Source organism: Fusarium odoratissimum, assembly GCF_000260195.1.
Source record: "Fusarium odoratissimum NRRL 54006 unplaced genomic scaffold supercont1.1, whole genome shotgun sequence".
Lineage (NCBI taxonomy): Eukaryota > Fungi > Ascomycota > Sordariomycetes > Hypocreales > Nectriaceae > Fusarium > Fusarium odoratissimum.
The window spans coordinates 954,645-970,696 of record NW_022158687.1 but is presented as its reverse complement, the minus strand read 5'-3'; the positions used below and the strand labels follow the sequence as shown (position 1 = coordinate 970,696).

General features: G+C 48.4%; 6 protein-coding genes across 7 annotated transcripts; 5 read left to right on the top strand and 1 right to left on the bottom strand.

Annotated features, from left to right (window-relative positions):
* The first annotated feature begins 260 nt into the window (after positions 1-260).
* FOIG_00359 (uncharacterized protein) lies at positions 261-3,119 on the top strand. 2 transcript variants are annotated; one of them, XM_031196455.1, is made up of 2 exons: positions 261-2,460; positions 2,548-3,119. In XM_031196455.1, exon 1 carries the CDS (start codon positions 945-947, stop codon positions 1,704-1,706), a length of 762 nt encoding a protein of 253 aa, XP_031072222.1. In that variant the 5' UTR covers positions 261-944; the 3' UTR covers positions 1,707-2,460; positions 2,548-3,119. The 2 variants fall into 2 exon arrangements, with proteins under 2 accessions (XP_031072222.1, XP_031072221.1); XM_031196454.1 differs by having other exon boundaries at positions 261-3,119.
* On the bottom strand, positions 2,000-3,658 carry FOIG_00358 (uncharacterized protein; the record flags this gene model as incomplete). Its single annotated transcript, XM_031196453.1, has 3 exons — positions 2,000-2,402; positions 2,480-3,238; positions 3,287-3,658. 3 exons carry the CDS (start codon positions 3,656-3,658, stop codon positions 2,079-2,081), a joined length of 1,455 nt encoding a protein of 484 aa, XP_031072220.1. The 3' UTR covers positions 2,000-2,078.
* Positions 3,659-5,377: 1,719 nt separating this feature from the next.
* FOIG_00357 (uncharacterized protein) lies at positions 5,378-6,689 on the top strand. The gene has a single exon (XM_031196452.1). It carries the CDS (start codon positions 5,445-5,447, stop codon positions 6,477-6,479), a length of 1,035 nt encoding a protein of 344 aa, XP_031072219.1. The 5' UTR covers positions 5,378-5,444; the 3' UTR covers positions 6,480-6,689.
* Positions 6,690-6,856: 167 nt separating this feature from the next.
* FOIG_00356 (uncharacterized protein) lies at positions 6,857-9,048 on the top strand. Its single transcript, XM_031196451.1, has 2 exons — positions 6,857-7,485; positions 7,538-9,048. The coding sequence occupies exons 1-2, from the start codon at positions 7,015-7,017 to the stop codon at positions 8,126-8,128; spliced, it is 1,062 nt and encodes a 353-aa protein (XP_031072218.1). The 5' UTR covers positions 6,857-7,014; the 3' UTR covers positions 8,129-9,048.
* Positions 9,049-9,628: 580 nt separating this feature from the next.
* On the top strand, positions 9,629-12,644 carry FOIG_00355 (serine/threonine protein kinase). Its single transcript, XM_031196450.1, has one exon. The coding sequence runs from the start codon at positions 10,466-10,468 to the stop codon at positions 12,269-12,271; it is 1,806 nt and encodes a 601-aa protein (XP_031072217.1). The 5' UTR covers positions 9,629-10,465; the 3' UTR covers positions 12,272-12,644.
* A 415-nt stretch (positions 12,645-13,059) lies between these two features.
* Positions 13,060-15,971, top strand: FOIG_00354 (uncharacterized protein). Its single transcript, XM_031196449.1, has 2 exons — positions 13,060-14,939; positions 14,993-15,971. Exons 1-2 carry the CDS (start codon positions 14,825-14,827, stop codon positions 15,331-15,333), a joined length of 456 nt encoding a protein of 151 aa, XP_031072216.1. The 5' UTR covers positions 13,060-14,824; the 3' UTR covers positions 15,334-15,971.
* Positions 15,972-16,052: the final 81 nt, after the last annotated feature.

Here is a 16,052-nt window from a genome sequence, read left to right as displayed (position 1 = left end):
GAAGATGGCATTTCGAGACGTACGATCAGACAAGTCAACCTTTGGTACGAAGGCTGTGATAGATCAACATGACAACTCATCAGTTTCCATAAAACATTATTTTTATCTTGTTTAAGATCAGAGTATGATTCGAGGAATTATAGACTTCCTATTCTAAAAACATACAACATGGAATACCTTGAATGGTAGCCGACTTGGCCAACCAGGTTCTGTTTGATAGTCATGAGTCTCGAGTCCGCAGGACCATCATTAGTCAAGACGGAGCAAGACAAGACAACAACCTTTTCTATGGAGACAAACATGAGTCGAGACGGCGTTGGCATTTCTTAACACAGCCCTCACAAATCTCCTCAACAGAAAAAAAGATACAGGGGCCTTCCTCGTTTTGACTGATCGCAGGAGAAAAAAAAGCTTAACGTTCTGGCCCGGACCAAATGGAATCGCCATCGCCAAAGCCGCCAAGGCCTCACTGGCCCAAAAGAGGCAAAATACTGGGACCTTGCAGTGCACAGCCCCGAAACTCCATGAACAATACCCCCTGTGAGTCCGCTAGCCCTGTTCTGTTCTCTACGTGCCCTGGCCACTGCACAAGAGCGAGCAGCGAGTTCCCCAGCCGCCGAGAGGCTTAGTTGACTTGTCGTCGTGTTCCTGAGGCGGGAGGCGGCGCTTCCATTGGAAAGTGGAAAACCATAGAAATATAATAGCCACCGACCTTCGCACTTTTTGTCTTATTCATTCAACTCAACTCAGCAACACTCAGAAACACTCTAGAGAAACAATATTCCAATACTCGATTCAAACATCAACAGATCGACAGGAACACCCGGCAGATCTTGCACTGTTTACATCTCCATCTCTACCAACATCATCCAGAGCCAGTTATCATAACTGCACTTAAACCTCACCTCACCTCTACATCTAAATCCACAACAACCACATTCAAAATGGAGACCTCACCGCAACACTCCCGATCTTCCTCCTCCGCTTCGCGCCGCTCAAACCTCACTCTCGACCTTTCTAATATCCCACCCATGACCCCGCCTACGCCTCCTTCAAACACCCTCCTCTTCACCAACCTCACCGACCCGGCCATCTTCCTCCCCGAGAACCTCCAGGTCATCCGCGACCTCATCACCCACTCCGCACCCATTCACGCTTTCGCGCCGCTAAAATCATTCCGCCGTATTGTCGTCTCCTTCTTCGACGAGCAGGCTGCTATTGCCGTTCGCCAAGTATGGGATAACGAGGCTATCATGGGTCAGCAGTGCCGTGTCTACTTTGGCATGCCTACACCTGTCGATAAGCGCGATGAGCACCTTGCTCTTCCTGACGCTGGCAAGCTCTTCTTCATCTCGCCACCACCTAGCCCTCCCCATGGCTGGGAGATGCGCCTCGAGGATGCGCCCAACAAGCTGGTCCACGCTGAGGATCTCGCTGATGCGCTTGCTAAGCTGCACCATCGCCCTGGACCTATGGATGAGGACCAAGACTCACCTGTCACTCCTCCCGACTCTGCGCTGCCTGGTCGAACACGCTCGCGCTCCTCTACACTCATCTACAAGCCTGAGGATTCGGCAAGCACCATGCCTGCCGTCATCGTCGACGACATGACGGATGAGCCCGAGGAAGTCAGCCCTGTGGAGCAGTCCAAGCCCATCTTGGCACACACTGCCCGACCTCCTGTCGAGCTCATGCACCATGCTTAAGCTTGTCGCGGTCGAACACTTTCAACCATCTTGTGATTTATTCTGGCGTTATGGGTACGGATAACGGTAACTGGGGATCGGTGATGGCACGATTGAGCGGTCTGTCTACCTAGGTTTACAATGGAGCATTACATCCTCTTCAGCATGTGTTGTAGGAGTTGGTAAAATATGTCTTTTGGGGTTACTATCACGGAAATGGCGGTAAATGTGCCACGCATCGTTGGCTTTTACCTACTGGCGCAACTGTATAAGATAGCTAGTGGCTTAATACCAGTTCTGAAATCAGAATGATACCACACATATTGTTTTCAACCTCGCCCAGATGATTTGACTTATTGACGACCTTTCCCAGCAAGTGATCAAAACACAATACTAATCAGCCCAGACAAGGCTTTGCTGCGCCAAGACGGCCGAGAGTAAATGGCGCGGTATATTCGATACGCCCACGAATCTGACGAGGCTCACCGCCGCAATAGCTCCAAGAATCGTGCCGACTAAGAGCACTGCCCTCCTCGAGATGGTCATACTCTTGGAGAAGTCCGCTGACGTTGTCCTTTCTGCCTCAAGGTCCCTGCGCACGCCTAGTTCAGTGAGCATACCGAGGCGCGGGAGATACTGGAACTCAAAAGTGCTCGATTCACCGAGACCGCCCGCTTTATGATTGTGGATCATGAAATACGCAAAGTCTTTGAATCTCTGTTACACGGCGTCAGCCACAAGGTTCTCGGGTTCGTATTACCGTGGATATAGGGGGGTGAGTGATGAATACGTACTTGTTCTTGTCGCTTCTGCATGTAAGCTGGCATCCAGGGGTAGCTATAGCTTATGAAAAAGAGAACAGTGCATTGCATCCATACGACAAGCCGGGATCGCAAGTCGGGCTTTTCGATACCGAGTGCGCTGGCGAATTCATCGCCGTTGAGTCTGTATGCGTGCGCGGCAAGTACCTCGCGTGGCATATTCAGTGGCGGAGCTCGAGCTTCTGCTGTGAGAATATTGTTCGCGAGGATTTGGGAATTCGCTGATGGAGCCACTTCAGATACTGCTATGGACTCCAACATGGCTTTGGCTTGTTGTGGTGTGGCCATCCAGTCCACAGGCGTTCCAAGCAGATATCCAACATAACGCCATAAAGCGAGATAGTCTCCAGTTTGTTGCTTGGATAAGTATATACCCTGACGGGGAGGAGCCATATAGACAATGGCAGCGGAATACGCTGAAATAGTGGCGATTGTATGTAAGTCGTTGATAGGAACTCCCCATTTCTCCATGTCGAAGTATCCCGGGTTTTGATGCTCAAGTTGCATAAGCCGTCTTCGAACTGAAGCATGTAAGAGGCGCACTCGTACAGAAGAAACATAGCCTCTTCCCCCAGGCTTTATTGCATCGAGATCGTCAACGACCTCCATGAAATGCTGGAGTGTTTCAAGAAGTCGTCGCCTAGTGACATTGATGCCGAAACCACCAGTTCGAGAAAGAGTCTCGACAATTCGATATGCCCCCATTCCTCCCAACAACGACTTGTACATGAGCTTGTGAACCGTTAGTAAATCTGCTTCTTCGCAGAGGTCACGACTTACACCAAAGAGAATCTGTCCACTGAACTGATACACGACCTGTTGCCCACGCTGAATCTGATCCCAGTCAACCCATTCAGGGACCGTAGAGACTTCTTCCCATAATTGACCCAGGATTTCATCGCCATTAGCATGTTTCTTGAGTAATTCGTAAATGTCTCTCTGGCCCGGGCCAGAACCATGAGGACACTTCCATCCCTTTGTCGTTGGTGGGGAGATAAGGTCTAGCCGATCGAGAGCATCTGTGGCCAACTTGTCGTATGAATAAAGGTAGTGGTCAAGTTCCTCGGTAGTCTTATGTCCGGAAGTCCATTTGAATCTATGGCCACCGATGATTCTGCTGTCTTTGAAGTACGATGGGTAGCGGTAGTCCATGGTTAGATGTGTCATGGATCATAAACAAAGTCTGGAGTAGATTTTCATAAACCAAGAGTCAAGAATATACTTGATTCGATTATAAGTTACGAGATGAAGTTGTTGTTGAGTCTCAATCCTTAACGAAATTGAGCTTTTGATTTGATGCACCACGGCTCATGATGCTTCGAAAGGCCTCTACGGTACTCCTGCACAGGCTGCGGTGGTGCCAGCGCGGATATATAGCATTAAAACACCATTGGAATTCTTCCATGACGAGGACGATATACCGAATAGCAGCACATGATGAGGGATAGTTTCTGCCACATCAACCTACACTCCATCTCAGATTGAACATAGGGGCACTAAGGATGATCGGCTCGGCTTTTACTCCAACGAACATGTCGTTGGCACGGTAGAGAGAACAAAGAAGCCCAATGATATGCAGAAAACAAGCAAAATGGGTAAAATGGGAGTGGGGAACAACACATGCACATACATGCCTTAGCCAAGACGAGTCTGTGATGGTTCAGAGAACATGCTAGCTTCACTTCACCCAGAAGAAGCTCCGGCCCCCGTCATATTCCATCGTTGTTGATGAGAGATGTCTCATAATGACATTGCGTTGACATTAGCAGTCATAGCTACTTCAGCAAAGTCAAGGCTTCATCAAGTCTGAAGTGGGCACAAGACTAACAAAGTTGATAATGAAGCCTAGTTCCTGGGCGTTCGGTGCACGACCAAAGACACTAGAGGCTCGCCTCTTTGTCATCCCGTTACTTAGCAAGCTAGACAGATTCTTGTGTAGCCAATGGCAAATGCCATTGATATACTCGAGGAAGTGTAATGGTTGAATGCACGGATGGGGCATGTTTGACAGCGTGGCTCGAGCAACGGTTTCTATTATCCGTCACTTGTATCGACACGAGCAAACGAAAGTATCTCGACTTGTAAGATGCATACAACAACGCATCATAAAGTGAGGAGGAGTGACTCCGAAGATGAAGCGGCGAGACTTTATGCAGCACACCAATACCACGAATGGAGGATGGTTTCCTTTTTAGCGTCCCTGGAATGGGAATTCGAGTCGTGAGGGGGGATCAATGACAACGACATCACAATGGTAGTTTGGGTAGTATTGCAGAATAGTTAGGATGCATGTGATACACCACTGGGTTCATCTATAAACCCGATACTGAAGACTATGGGATTTCGAAGGAAATGAAGGAAGATCTGCAATGTATCATATGACTTATAGCTGAGAGAAAGCAATGAGATGGCAGCCTTGAGCATCATATCAAGTAGCCATGGAAAAGCAGGACAGTAAGGTATGTGCCATTTCAATTTATCGCTAGAAAAGACTAATGCGCTCCTTGGTACAGAGAAATATCTGGACTCACATGATGCCTCCTATAAACAATGTTGATGCAGCATTACAATGACGCTTGGAGTGTAAGTGGGACACTTCATTCTCTTGCTGGTGTGGTAGATCCGAATCACACTGTTTTCGATCATTAGTGATCATGAGTTGAGTACCGAAAAGGTTCTTAGATGATATATCCATAATATCTGAACTCCAATGCCAACATTGTTAACGTATCCTGAAATCATGAAACAATCATGTTTGCAAGAGAGAGGTTTGGAGACGCGGACCTACGTAAATCCGTCACACCAAATCGAGTCAAGCCCGCAATCTTCGGCCCCACTTCCGGACCCTTGCTCCCATCATGAAGCCTCTTTCCGTTGACCAAATTTGGTTCACATTTTCTTGTCACTCTTGGGATCGCACTGGCCGATCCAACTTATCATGATGAGCTGCACATGTCGAGCCACGCCCCTGAAAATATTCGTACAAGGCCTATCTCAAGTTCACAAAGTCGACGCATCACCTTCTCTTCTCCGTCTGCCGATTCGCACTCGACCAGCGTTGTACCAGAATAATTTTGCCTTGGCGCGACAGGCCCGATCTTTGCATTTTTCAAAAGCTCTGCAAGATGCTTCCGGAGAAGCCGCAAGAGATGATGACCCTTTCTCTCACATTCGGTCGGAAGATGAAAACCGGGCTGTGAAAAACGACGACACTTTCGCCACAGATGAAAGTCCAGAGTCAATACCATGGAAAGCACAACCAGGCACCAATAACGAGGCTCAAAAGCCTCGGAGGAGGAGGAGAGAAGAGCCAGAAGATTTTACGACCTTAAATTACCGCCGAAACCAGAGCGTGAGACAGCAACTAGAAGACGATAACGAGGCGAACGAGTACAACGGCAATCCCAATCGACGAATGAAGGGTCCTTCTTCGTTACAACCACAACCAAAAGAGAGTTACTGGAAAATCCAAAAAGCGGCTCTGAAGGAGAAATTTCCAGAAGGCTGGCGTCCTCGAAAGCGTCTTTCTCCCGATGCTCTGGCTGGTATCCGGGCTCTCAACGCCCAGTTTCCCGATGTCTACACCACCGAAGCCCTGTCGAACAAATTCGAAGTATCACCCGAGGCTATCCGTCGTATTCTGAGGAGCAAGTGGCAGGCTAATCCTGAGGAGGAGGAGAAGCGGAATGCGCGATGGCTGCGCCGTGGAAAGGATGTCTGGGAGCAGAAGGCTGCGCTGGGTATTAAGCCGCCGCAGAAGTGGCGACGTGAGGGTATCACACGAGATCCTAGCTACCATGATTGGAAGAAAGAGGCGGTTGAGCGAAACCGTGTGAGAGAGGAGCGGGACGACATGGAGATTAGGGGTGATTATACCCCTCGTCCACGTACTTATACTGCTCGGTCTCGCATTCCTCGAACTGGCGAGTATACTCCACGGTCAGTTTCTCGAACTGGACGAGGAAGATCTTAAAAAATGGCGAATGCACGATGTCATGATGAGGGCTTTGCATATAGACCGGCGCTGGTGCATTGTACTATAGTTGTAAACTTACTCTACTATTGAAATGAATTATGCATGTTGGAAGTGCATATCATGACGCAGCCTTGCAGGGTATTGGGTAGAAGAAATTCAGGTGCATAAACAATCAGTATAAATCTGATCATATAAACAACGTATCAGGAGTGTTTCTACCAATGAACTGGTTCATCACACTTTGCTGAATTTGCTCCTTGTCAATGGAAGTTCTCGTTTAAGAGCCTCTGCGACGTGGGCTCATGGTGACAGGGGTAATTGTGTTTTGTAGCAAGCTGGGCGCTTAAGTTAGAGATGGGTTTCACTGCCACATGCTAACGTTTATCGAGCCTTGGCTAACTTGACCACTTTCTGGCCTTTTCGTTTCTCTCATAAATGGTTCATCTTGAACTCTGCACTCATTCAATTCTTTCGCAGATATACAATACTCACCTAAAATTTACTTGTGTATCACCCTCATCACCCATACATCATGCCCACACAATACCCCCGGCCCCCGCAGCGAGAGTCGTGGTTTGCGCCACTCTCTATTGACCTCTTCCTTAAGGTCCTCAACACAACACTTCTTCACCCCTTCGTCTGCTGGATCATACCGCTATGCTTCCGTGCGCAGACAGTGAAATGGGAAGCGCCGCCTATGGTAGCCTCTATTGCGTGGGCTACCATTGTGACACTATTCTGGATGGCCAACGTGGTCAACCAGCGCATTGCTCACGGAATCCCGCGTGAGGTTGACCTCAGCGAGGAGGTCATTGTCATTACTGGAGGTGCAAGTGGGATGGGTCTGCTCGTTGCTGAGGTTTATGGCATGCGCGGCGCGACAGTGGCTGTGCTGGATGTGAACGAGATGGAGAATACTGAGGCGAGAGGCGTCACGTATTACAAGTGTGATGTTGGCGACAAGGGTCAGGTTGCAAAGGTTGCGCTTGAGATTGAGAAGGATGTAAGTTTTCGTGTCTCTGAGACCATGAGATTCGTTACTAATGAAATACCAGCTCGGCACACCAACTGTGCTCATCAACAACGCGGCTATTGTTATTGGGAAGACTCTCTTGGATCTGTCGCTAGATGAGATTGACAAGAGTCTTACGACTAACCTTCTCGGACCATTCTACTGCCTCAAGACTTTCCTACCTGCCATCATTCGCGGTGGAAGGGGCGGTACCATCGTCAACGTCTCCTCTGTCATTGGTACGGTTGGTGCCGCACAGCTGACCGACTACGCTGCTGCAAAGGCCGGTCTCACAGCCATGCACCGCTCTCTGACAGCCGAACTACGTGAGAGCCATCCCGAGATCCGAACAGTGTTGGTTACACCTGGTCAAGTGAGCACGCCGCTCTTCTACGGGGTCCAGACACCCAACTCTTTCATCGCGCCGGTTGTTGAGCCCGTGGATGTTGCCAAGGAGATTGTAGCTGCCATTGATAGTGGGAAGGGTGCTACAGTTGCTATGCCACTATACGCCCGTTGGGTTGACTGGCTTAACGTGTTGCCTGTAGGAGTGCAAACTATTGTGCGATGGGCAGCGGGTGTGGACCGTGGGATGAAGACGTTTGTGGGGAGAGAGGGACAAAAGCTTGAGTGAACTTGACGCTGGCGTCAGTTTTGATGAATACGAAGAGTGTAAAGTTTGGACGGGATTAAAAATAATAATGTGAAATTAGATGATGTACGTTTATTGGAGCATTAATATAGAGTCAGCACAAGCGGTGACCTGGGGAAGTGATCCTGAGGAACCTTTTGGCTGAATGAGAATACGGTATTCAACTCATGGAGTTCTAGGAATAGCCAATGGAAAATATGCCGATTCTATCTGACAGGCTTCTTGACTCTTGTCAAGTGTGTCGGAAGAGTACCGATCCATAATATCTCTTATAGCCAAACCATTCAGTCGAGCCTGTTATAGCCTACCAGTTAACTTGCGTGACAATCTAAGCGAAAACAACTTCTAAGCTTACAAATGCATGAAACATGCAATACGCCTTGAGGGAGAGCGAAATCCTATAGGATGAGAAAGGGGATCGAGCGATTGACCCCTGGCTAACCGGGCTTTAGACAGTTTAATACCGTTGACAGCTCTGGATAGGTCGGGTTGAGCGGCCGGGTGTAGAGAACCGCAGCGCATCATGAGCTGGAAAGATGGAAGAGGCCTTGTGCAGCTCTGCGGGCGCTATTTAGGTTGTTGTACGGCCGTTGGCCACATGGGATTGTTTGTCGCTTGGATACACCGGTAAAGGCTAGGAATGGTCCATCATGCTCCATACGGGGCGAGACTGTTGCCTCTACTTATTGTTGAGTCTGAGGAGTTGTTGAGAAGAGAGTAGACGGTACAATATAGCATGACTGTATGACACAGGAATGAATGTTTCAGCCCTGGTTCTCCTTCGGTGACGGAAATGACATTGCGCCCGTTAGTACGGAAGAAGCGAGGCCGGGTGAGGTTTCATGGAATGACCCGAGAGTGTGGAAAGTTTGCAAGCCTAATGAAGTCTCTTTCTGCGTGTGCTGTCTTTGTAAGTGATGAGAAGAGGCTGGTATTGGTGTACTGCAGGTGTAGGTAGGTAGGTTGGTTGTCAGTCAGTGGTGGTGGGGATATAGACCCTGCTTGGCGGGGAAGAACACCTAAACGTCATGTCACTTGAGCCTTGCCTACGCCCGCAGAAGCTGCACCTCGATCCGTTGACGGGTGGATCGATTCTGAAGTATTTTCAGCAGGTATACACTCGAGATGTGAATCGATCAAGTGCCATTATGTCTGATATTATATGTAGATATTGTTTGAAATGTTAGTCTATCAACGTTGGATCCGATATTGGAACATGAGCACGCGACAATTAAACATTGGATCAAAGCCCCTGCTTCCCTTGGCTGCAAGATTAATTACTAACTACAAACTACTTATAAATCGAATCGGGACCGACGACCCGTTGTGCTGTAATACGCCCGCTGGTTCCGTTACTCTGCGACATAAAACGCCCGCTACGACTAGACTCAGGAGTTACAGAGTTGGATAATCTTTGAAAGACGTTCATGATCATCTGAAATCAGACAATCGTGTAGTCACATAGCAAGCCACTACATCATAGCACAGCACACTCTGTAATGCTGCTGCAATTTGACAAGATGATTTGCCCTATTTCAACTCGATCTTCAAAGTGTCACCCAAGTCTCCAGGGACTAAAAAAAGGTGCTGCACTTTACTTTAGAGGCTAGACCTACCTTATCTGACCCTTCTCCACCAATCCAATCACGCCGCCATCACATTCTGCGCCCAGCCCAGGCCAGCCCGCAGCCACGGAGCGGGCAATCCCACTTTGGCTGCAGAGATAAGCCAAGCCAGTCCAATCCGTCCTCCATTTTCTCCCACGCCCTTTTCCCACGTTCATTGCAACTACAACTCCAGCTTGAAATCCAATTGCAACTCACTTGTCACTCAGTTCATCCTACGGACTTTGTTCTGGACCTAGCCATGTCCATGCGTGTCCGTGTCACGCCTTGAACCATGAGGCGAACCCTGATACTTATCCCTTATCCCTGAACATCACATACAGTACACAACTCAACTCAACTGAATCATACATACTTTCATATGAAACCACTCAGGTCCCCTGTTCCCAACCTGTCAACTGTCTGTCTGTCAACTGCAACTATAACTTACTGCAACTACTACTGCCACTGCTACCGTCTCGCCGAGTATTCTGACCTATCAAACACTCATATTGCTTAAACTCAACCGTCAACCTAGGTAGTCGCCGAGACATACACTTTAGTGCCTGTCACCTTATGAGAGACTCAATCAACTGCTATATAATCGGCCCCCAACTTCTCCATCGACAACTACAGATGCAGGTCTAAACCACAACTATCGCACCGCAAGGGGTCTTCTCCTACCTTTCATCTCATCAAGTGAGCCGATTCGACAATGGGACAGTGGTGGGTTGATTCTCGCATTGAAGCTACCGTTACCCGGTCCTATGTCGCCAGCCAGCTCCTCCCGGATGAGATTGAGCGCCTAGATCGTCCAGTCGCCTTTGGCGGCGAGGACTTGACAGAGCGCACATACTGGGAGAGCATTCGAAATGATGCACCTCGTTTATTCCTCATTCTCGTCGACCTTGGTGTGCCTGATCAGATCTTCGGAGTTGTCGACGATGGCTGGGATGACGCTGAGCTACCGATTGCCCTCGAAGACGTGGATCGCCTCTTGTTAACAGCAACTCGTGATGAGAAAGTCGAAAAGAAGTTTTACCAGCGCCAGTTTCATTACCTTCTCAAACCCTTGCAGCGAGGGAACCATGTGGCGTATAAGGACAACGAAGTAGTACCTCTAGACGTGGTCGAAAAGCTTTCCCTGCCAACGCACAAGTCGCACGGAAACGACAAGGTCAGACTTCCAAATATTCCAGGGGAAGTCTTTTATCGACGACGATATGTGCTGGGTAATGGACCTGGAGCTATGCCCGTGCAAGACTTTCTCGATGCTGTCCACGGGATCAAGGGTCTGCAGAACGAGCACATGATCTCGTATTGGGCGTCGTATACGCAGCATGGATATGGATACGTTTTGTTTACGCCAGCAGGTGACTTTACTCTCAAGTCATTCCTGGCGACGACACCATCACAGTTCAAGCATCTTGCTAAAGCTCGTCGGAGGGAGCTTGTCATGAACTGGATCTTGTGTCTCGTCGACACACTCTGTGACTTCCATGGGAAGAATCAATCGCATGGATACATCAAACCTTCGACCATCTTCTTTACCAACCAAAACCACGTCTTTTACTCCGACTCGACACGACTCACGCCCGATAACGTGATTCTTCACACCGATAAATCGTCGTTTGATCGCGAACGGTACGACTATGCTGCACCAGAACTGTGGTCTCGACCTGCAGGGGCGACGAGCCCGACCGGCAGATTCCCATCCGATGAACATTTCGGAATGGTGCAAACATACGATCCGAGCGGCTCACCAACGGCGATGTTCATCGCACCAAATCCTCAGCTGAGCGGACAGCAAGCCGACATCTTCTCAGTAGGCTGCATCATTTTGGAGCTTTTATCATTCTTAGTCAAACGGACGACGAGCAAGTTTGCGACCTTTCGATCAGCGAAGCACAAGACGGCCGGTCGAGGCGGTGCAGTGTTGGATACGTCTTTTCACAAGAACCTAGGACAGGTGGAAGCATGGATGTCAGGTCTTGCCAAAGATGCATCTCGAAAGTCATCATCGAGCAAAGATGGCGCGAATATTCTCAAAGGTGTAACCCCCATGCTCCACGTTGTGACGGGTATGCTGGCGATGAATCCATACGACCGGCCTCCGGCGATCGAAGTGCAACAGCGCATTTATCAGATTCTGACCGAAGTCTGCGACATTTCAGAACCGCACTGCGTACATCAGTATGCGCACGATCTCGAATCCTCATTCGGAGGGCTGCAGATTCAGACTGTTGGTGATGGCATGATGGGCGTCAGTCCGCCAGGGGGGTCCAACACCACCTATGGTACACCACGGACGTACGAACACAGCCGAAATGGCAGCAGTGGAGGATATTCACAAGTAAGCCGCACGACGGGAAGCAGCGAAACCGACATGGATGCTATACACAGCGTAGGGTCAGTTGGTCTTCAACAGATACGAACACAGGGTTCCTGGCCTCGCAATATCGCGTACACACAGCACACGGGCGTAGCGCAATACCCCGTGGGCCAATGGGACACTACATGAAAGCATGTGATGTTCTGCTGGGATGATGACTTTGATGAGCTTGTGGGGACCGAATCCTTTTTATTAGGATTGAGGAGATGAAACGAGATGGCATTTATTACCTTCTGTTTACATCGCGTATGCGGTCAGCAAATTTGTGCTTCATTTATCTGAGGCAGGGCTGATTTTACGGCATATGAGGCTGACTTATACCAACATTGAATTTATTTGCCGGAGCAGGTGGGAATGGAAAAAGAAATTATCATTATCAACTTTGGATGAAACGAGGTTGGATGGTGATTGTTGATATAGGATTAGGATTGGTCATGTGGAATTATGCACGATTTACGATTGAATGAGACTTCAATTTCAAATTTATCATATCATGAGCTAACTTGACTTACGTTGACATTGATTGACTGGTATGCACGCATGGTATTTATGCAGGGTTTAGCTTCGCTTCAGCTCAAAGGGTCCTGTCTGCCTCACGTTGGTTGTATGTGTGTTTGAGACAAGCGTGGAAATGAAACACTTGAAGGATTCGAGACTTTTGATGTCTTGGCTAATACGAAAACATCAACGCAGCAGTAGGAAACAACGCATGATATTTTCATAATTGCGATATTCTTCACAATTTTCGAGCCTTGCCGAGTTAAGCATCATGCAGGGCCGTTTCAAGACATGGATGGATAGGATGAACCCTTGACAAGACGTATGTTTACATGTGCCAAGAATATCCTGCAAGCTGTGACTTTGACAGTTTTTTAATGATACAGATGCAGATAAAGATCAACCGTATTAAAACGTTTATCCTCCGATAGATCGTTACATATTCATCAGACACAAACTCAGTCAGGATGCCCTGGTCTGCAAGTTACGGGGCATCCAATCGGCGCAATAGTGGGACCGTGTTGCAATTTTTCGACGCGTACGTCATGAGCTATGGGAATGTGGGGGATTAGACTGGTCTGGATGGAAGAGGAGCAGAGAAGAAACAGAAGAAACCTTGAGGGGAGAGAGGAGAGAGAGGACACGCGGCTATCGCGCAGTCATAGGACAGAGAGAGAGGGAGAGGGCGACAAAGTTACAGAGAGGGTCAATATGAGGGGTTTTGTTTATGTTGATGGCTCCCTCTTGTTTCTTTGGCTTGGTTTGACAGCTGGAGATCAGCCTCGTCTCTTGATTTGGACCAGTGGGCAGCAGTAGTTCAGGGGCATTGTGGCAAAACAAGTGCTCTGTGTGTAGTGCCATGAGTCGTTAAACCTCCTGAGGCTTTACCTACCCGAGGGACTTCCTCCACAGGCCACAATCTGTATACCCGCGATAACACAGAAATGAGACTTGTTCTGCTTGATCAAGAAATGCCCGGACGTTGAATGTGTCGTCAGTATGCAACTCAGCGTTACATTGGCACAATCCCAGCCCTGCTCGATCCCCTGCTCTGCAAGCTGTAGAACTTCTTCCTCTTCCATCCCATGCAAGGCTGCCCTCCCAACGAAAGAAAGGATCTGACTCAACTTCAGTAGCACGTCCCACTAAAAAGAAAGCACTAGCACAAGGCTTGCTTGCTTGCCTTTGTCTTTCTAGCGCCGTTAAAGGGTTTTCTTGGTACAAAATCAGGAAAAGAAAGGAAGAAAATTCAAGAGTGTCCAATCGGTTGAAACTGTTTTATCGGGATACCAAACTAAAAAGGGCGATGGGAGGATCCACTTGAGCTTTAGCTCAGAGGCTGCATATGTATGCAAACTTGCGTAGCTCGAATCAAGGAAAGGGATGCGGATAAAAATGGTGCAGAGCAGTGTGCAAGGGGGTCGATCCAATATTGATTGACAGTAATGAATGAAGATGAGGATAAGGATCAACCAACATCGATCATAAATCTACTGTACCTAGTCTAATCCACTTCTTTATTAAAACAAGGAGAGCAAGCGAAAAAGCTTGAACTACTTTAATATCTTACTCTCCCTTACCCTTCCCCAGTCAGTTCGATCAATTGATTATTCGTTCCTCGCATTATCCTCCTTTTCGTCATCATCAACAAATTGACTTCTCCTTGAAGCTTATCAGGGAGCTCTTTTCGACATCTCCAATCAGCTCACTCCTGATTAAAAAAAAAGGCCTCTAAGCAGGACCCAAATCACCCCCCACGATCGGAACGCCCACACATACACACACACTCCTCAGGTCACCACACCTCTTTCTAAGCCGTCGTACGCGTGGCCGGCCCGTCCAATCGTTTTCTCTGCAGCTTCCTTTACGGTTTTACGGTTATTCAGCTCGGGCTGCGCGCACCAGCGAGGCTGTCAGGAGGGAAAACCCACCTGCTTTGAAGAAGGACTTTTGAATCGGGGGCCTCGTCATCTTTCGTTACAAACAACCTTCGTTACAGTTTTTGGCTTTTGTCGAAAGGGACAGGAAACCTTGGAAGGAAGGGAGACAGAAAAGGTTAAGCCTCGTCGATCGATCGTTTGCGACACAAAGCTCTCTTGTCTTGGGATCACTATCTTTATACTACGCCCTATCCGTTCGATCTTTTTCTCTGGAAATCTTCTGGTATTGTTATATCGGCCCACGATGCGCTCGCCAATCTCGCTCCTCATCTTGCTCTGCGCATTCATGGCTTTAGCATGTGCTACTGAAGTTCACATCTCGAATAACAGAGCTCCCACATCTCAATTCGCGACACATGGTGAGATACTCCAATCGCGCGTTCTTTAAGCTTAAAAGACTGACATCGTTAAGGTGTTGCTTCCCAATTACCTTCCCGCGACCGAGCCATTCACGCCCAAGACCGCGCGCGACAAATCGCCTTATCGCAAATGATCGGCTCAAGCGCAAAAATATCCATCGTCGAGACCGCGTCTCTCAATGTCAAGGCCTTTGCTCATGGCGGCATGAGCTTCCTCTTCGGTCTGGCATCTTCTTCCAACGACGTACTCGATTACATCAACAACGGCACGAACTCGGTATTTTCACGATCCGTTACCAGCGAAGAAGGCAGTGGAGCTTCAGGGCGGAAGCACGTTGCTTATACCAGCATCGCCCTGGTTCTCGTCATGCTCTTCTTTGCTGTGTGGATGTGAAAAACAAACTGCACAGAGATATAGCATTTACTCTTTTTCGCGCGCATATCATGATACCCCTACCGGATTTGGCGTTTTATCTGGGTCGGCTTTTTTGCATTTATTATTTACTCATTATTTACTTTCTTGCACTTCGGTGTTGCTCCCCTGAGTGGATGCTGGTTCATGGTTTGGAGATACATTCCTTGGTGGAGCTGGGCAGCTGTGCTGCATCCGGAAGAGAGTGTTGGTTGAATGGATGGATGGATGGTTGAATGATTATGGTTTGATAACTAATGATGGCTACGTAATGACGTGTTTGGAATATGATGTACATCACATCAAGGGTTGGGTTGGGCATATGCCGGGGAGACAGACAACTTCTGACATCTAGTCAGGATGCCAAAATAAACTGGTCTAAAGGCCCACCAAGATATGCTAAACTTACCTAGGTCTTTTCATCACTTAAGTAGAGGTCCTGGGTTTTCATGCCTCCCCTAGGCATATTCCAAGGAATACAGATAGAGTACATGGGAGGAAATCAAGCACAGTGTTGCAGTCAGTTTCTTGGCGTTTTGATAGAGCTTCAACATTAGGGTCTAATCAAATAACAGATATTGAGCTTCGACTTCCTCCACTGCAAACATGTAGGATTGGCTAATTAATGATTGCGACGCACTCGACTTAGGGCAGTCATGTTCTTCTCCAACAACCTCGTTGACCCGGAACTTGGTGGTGGG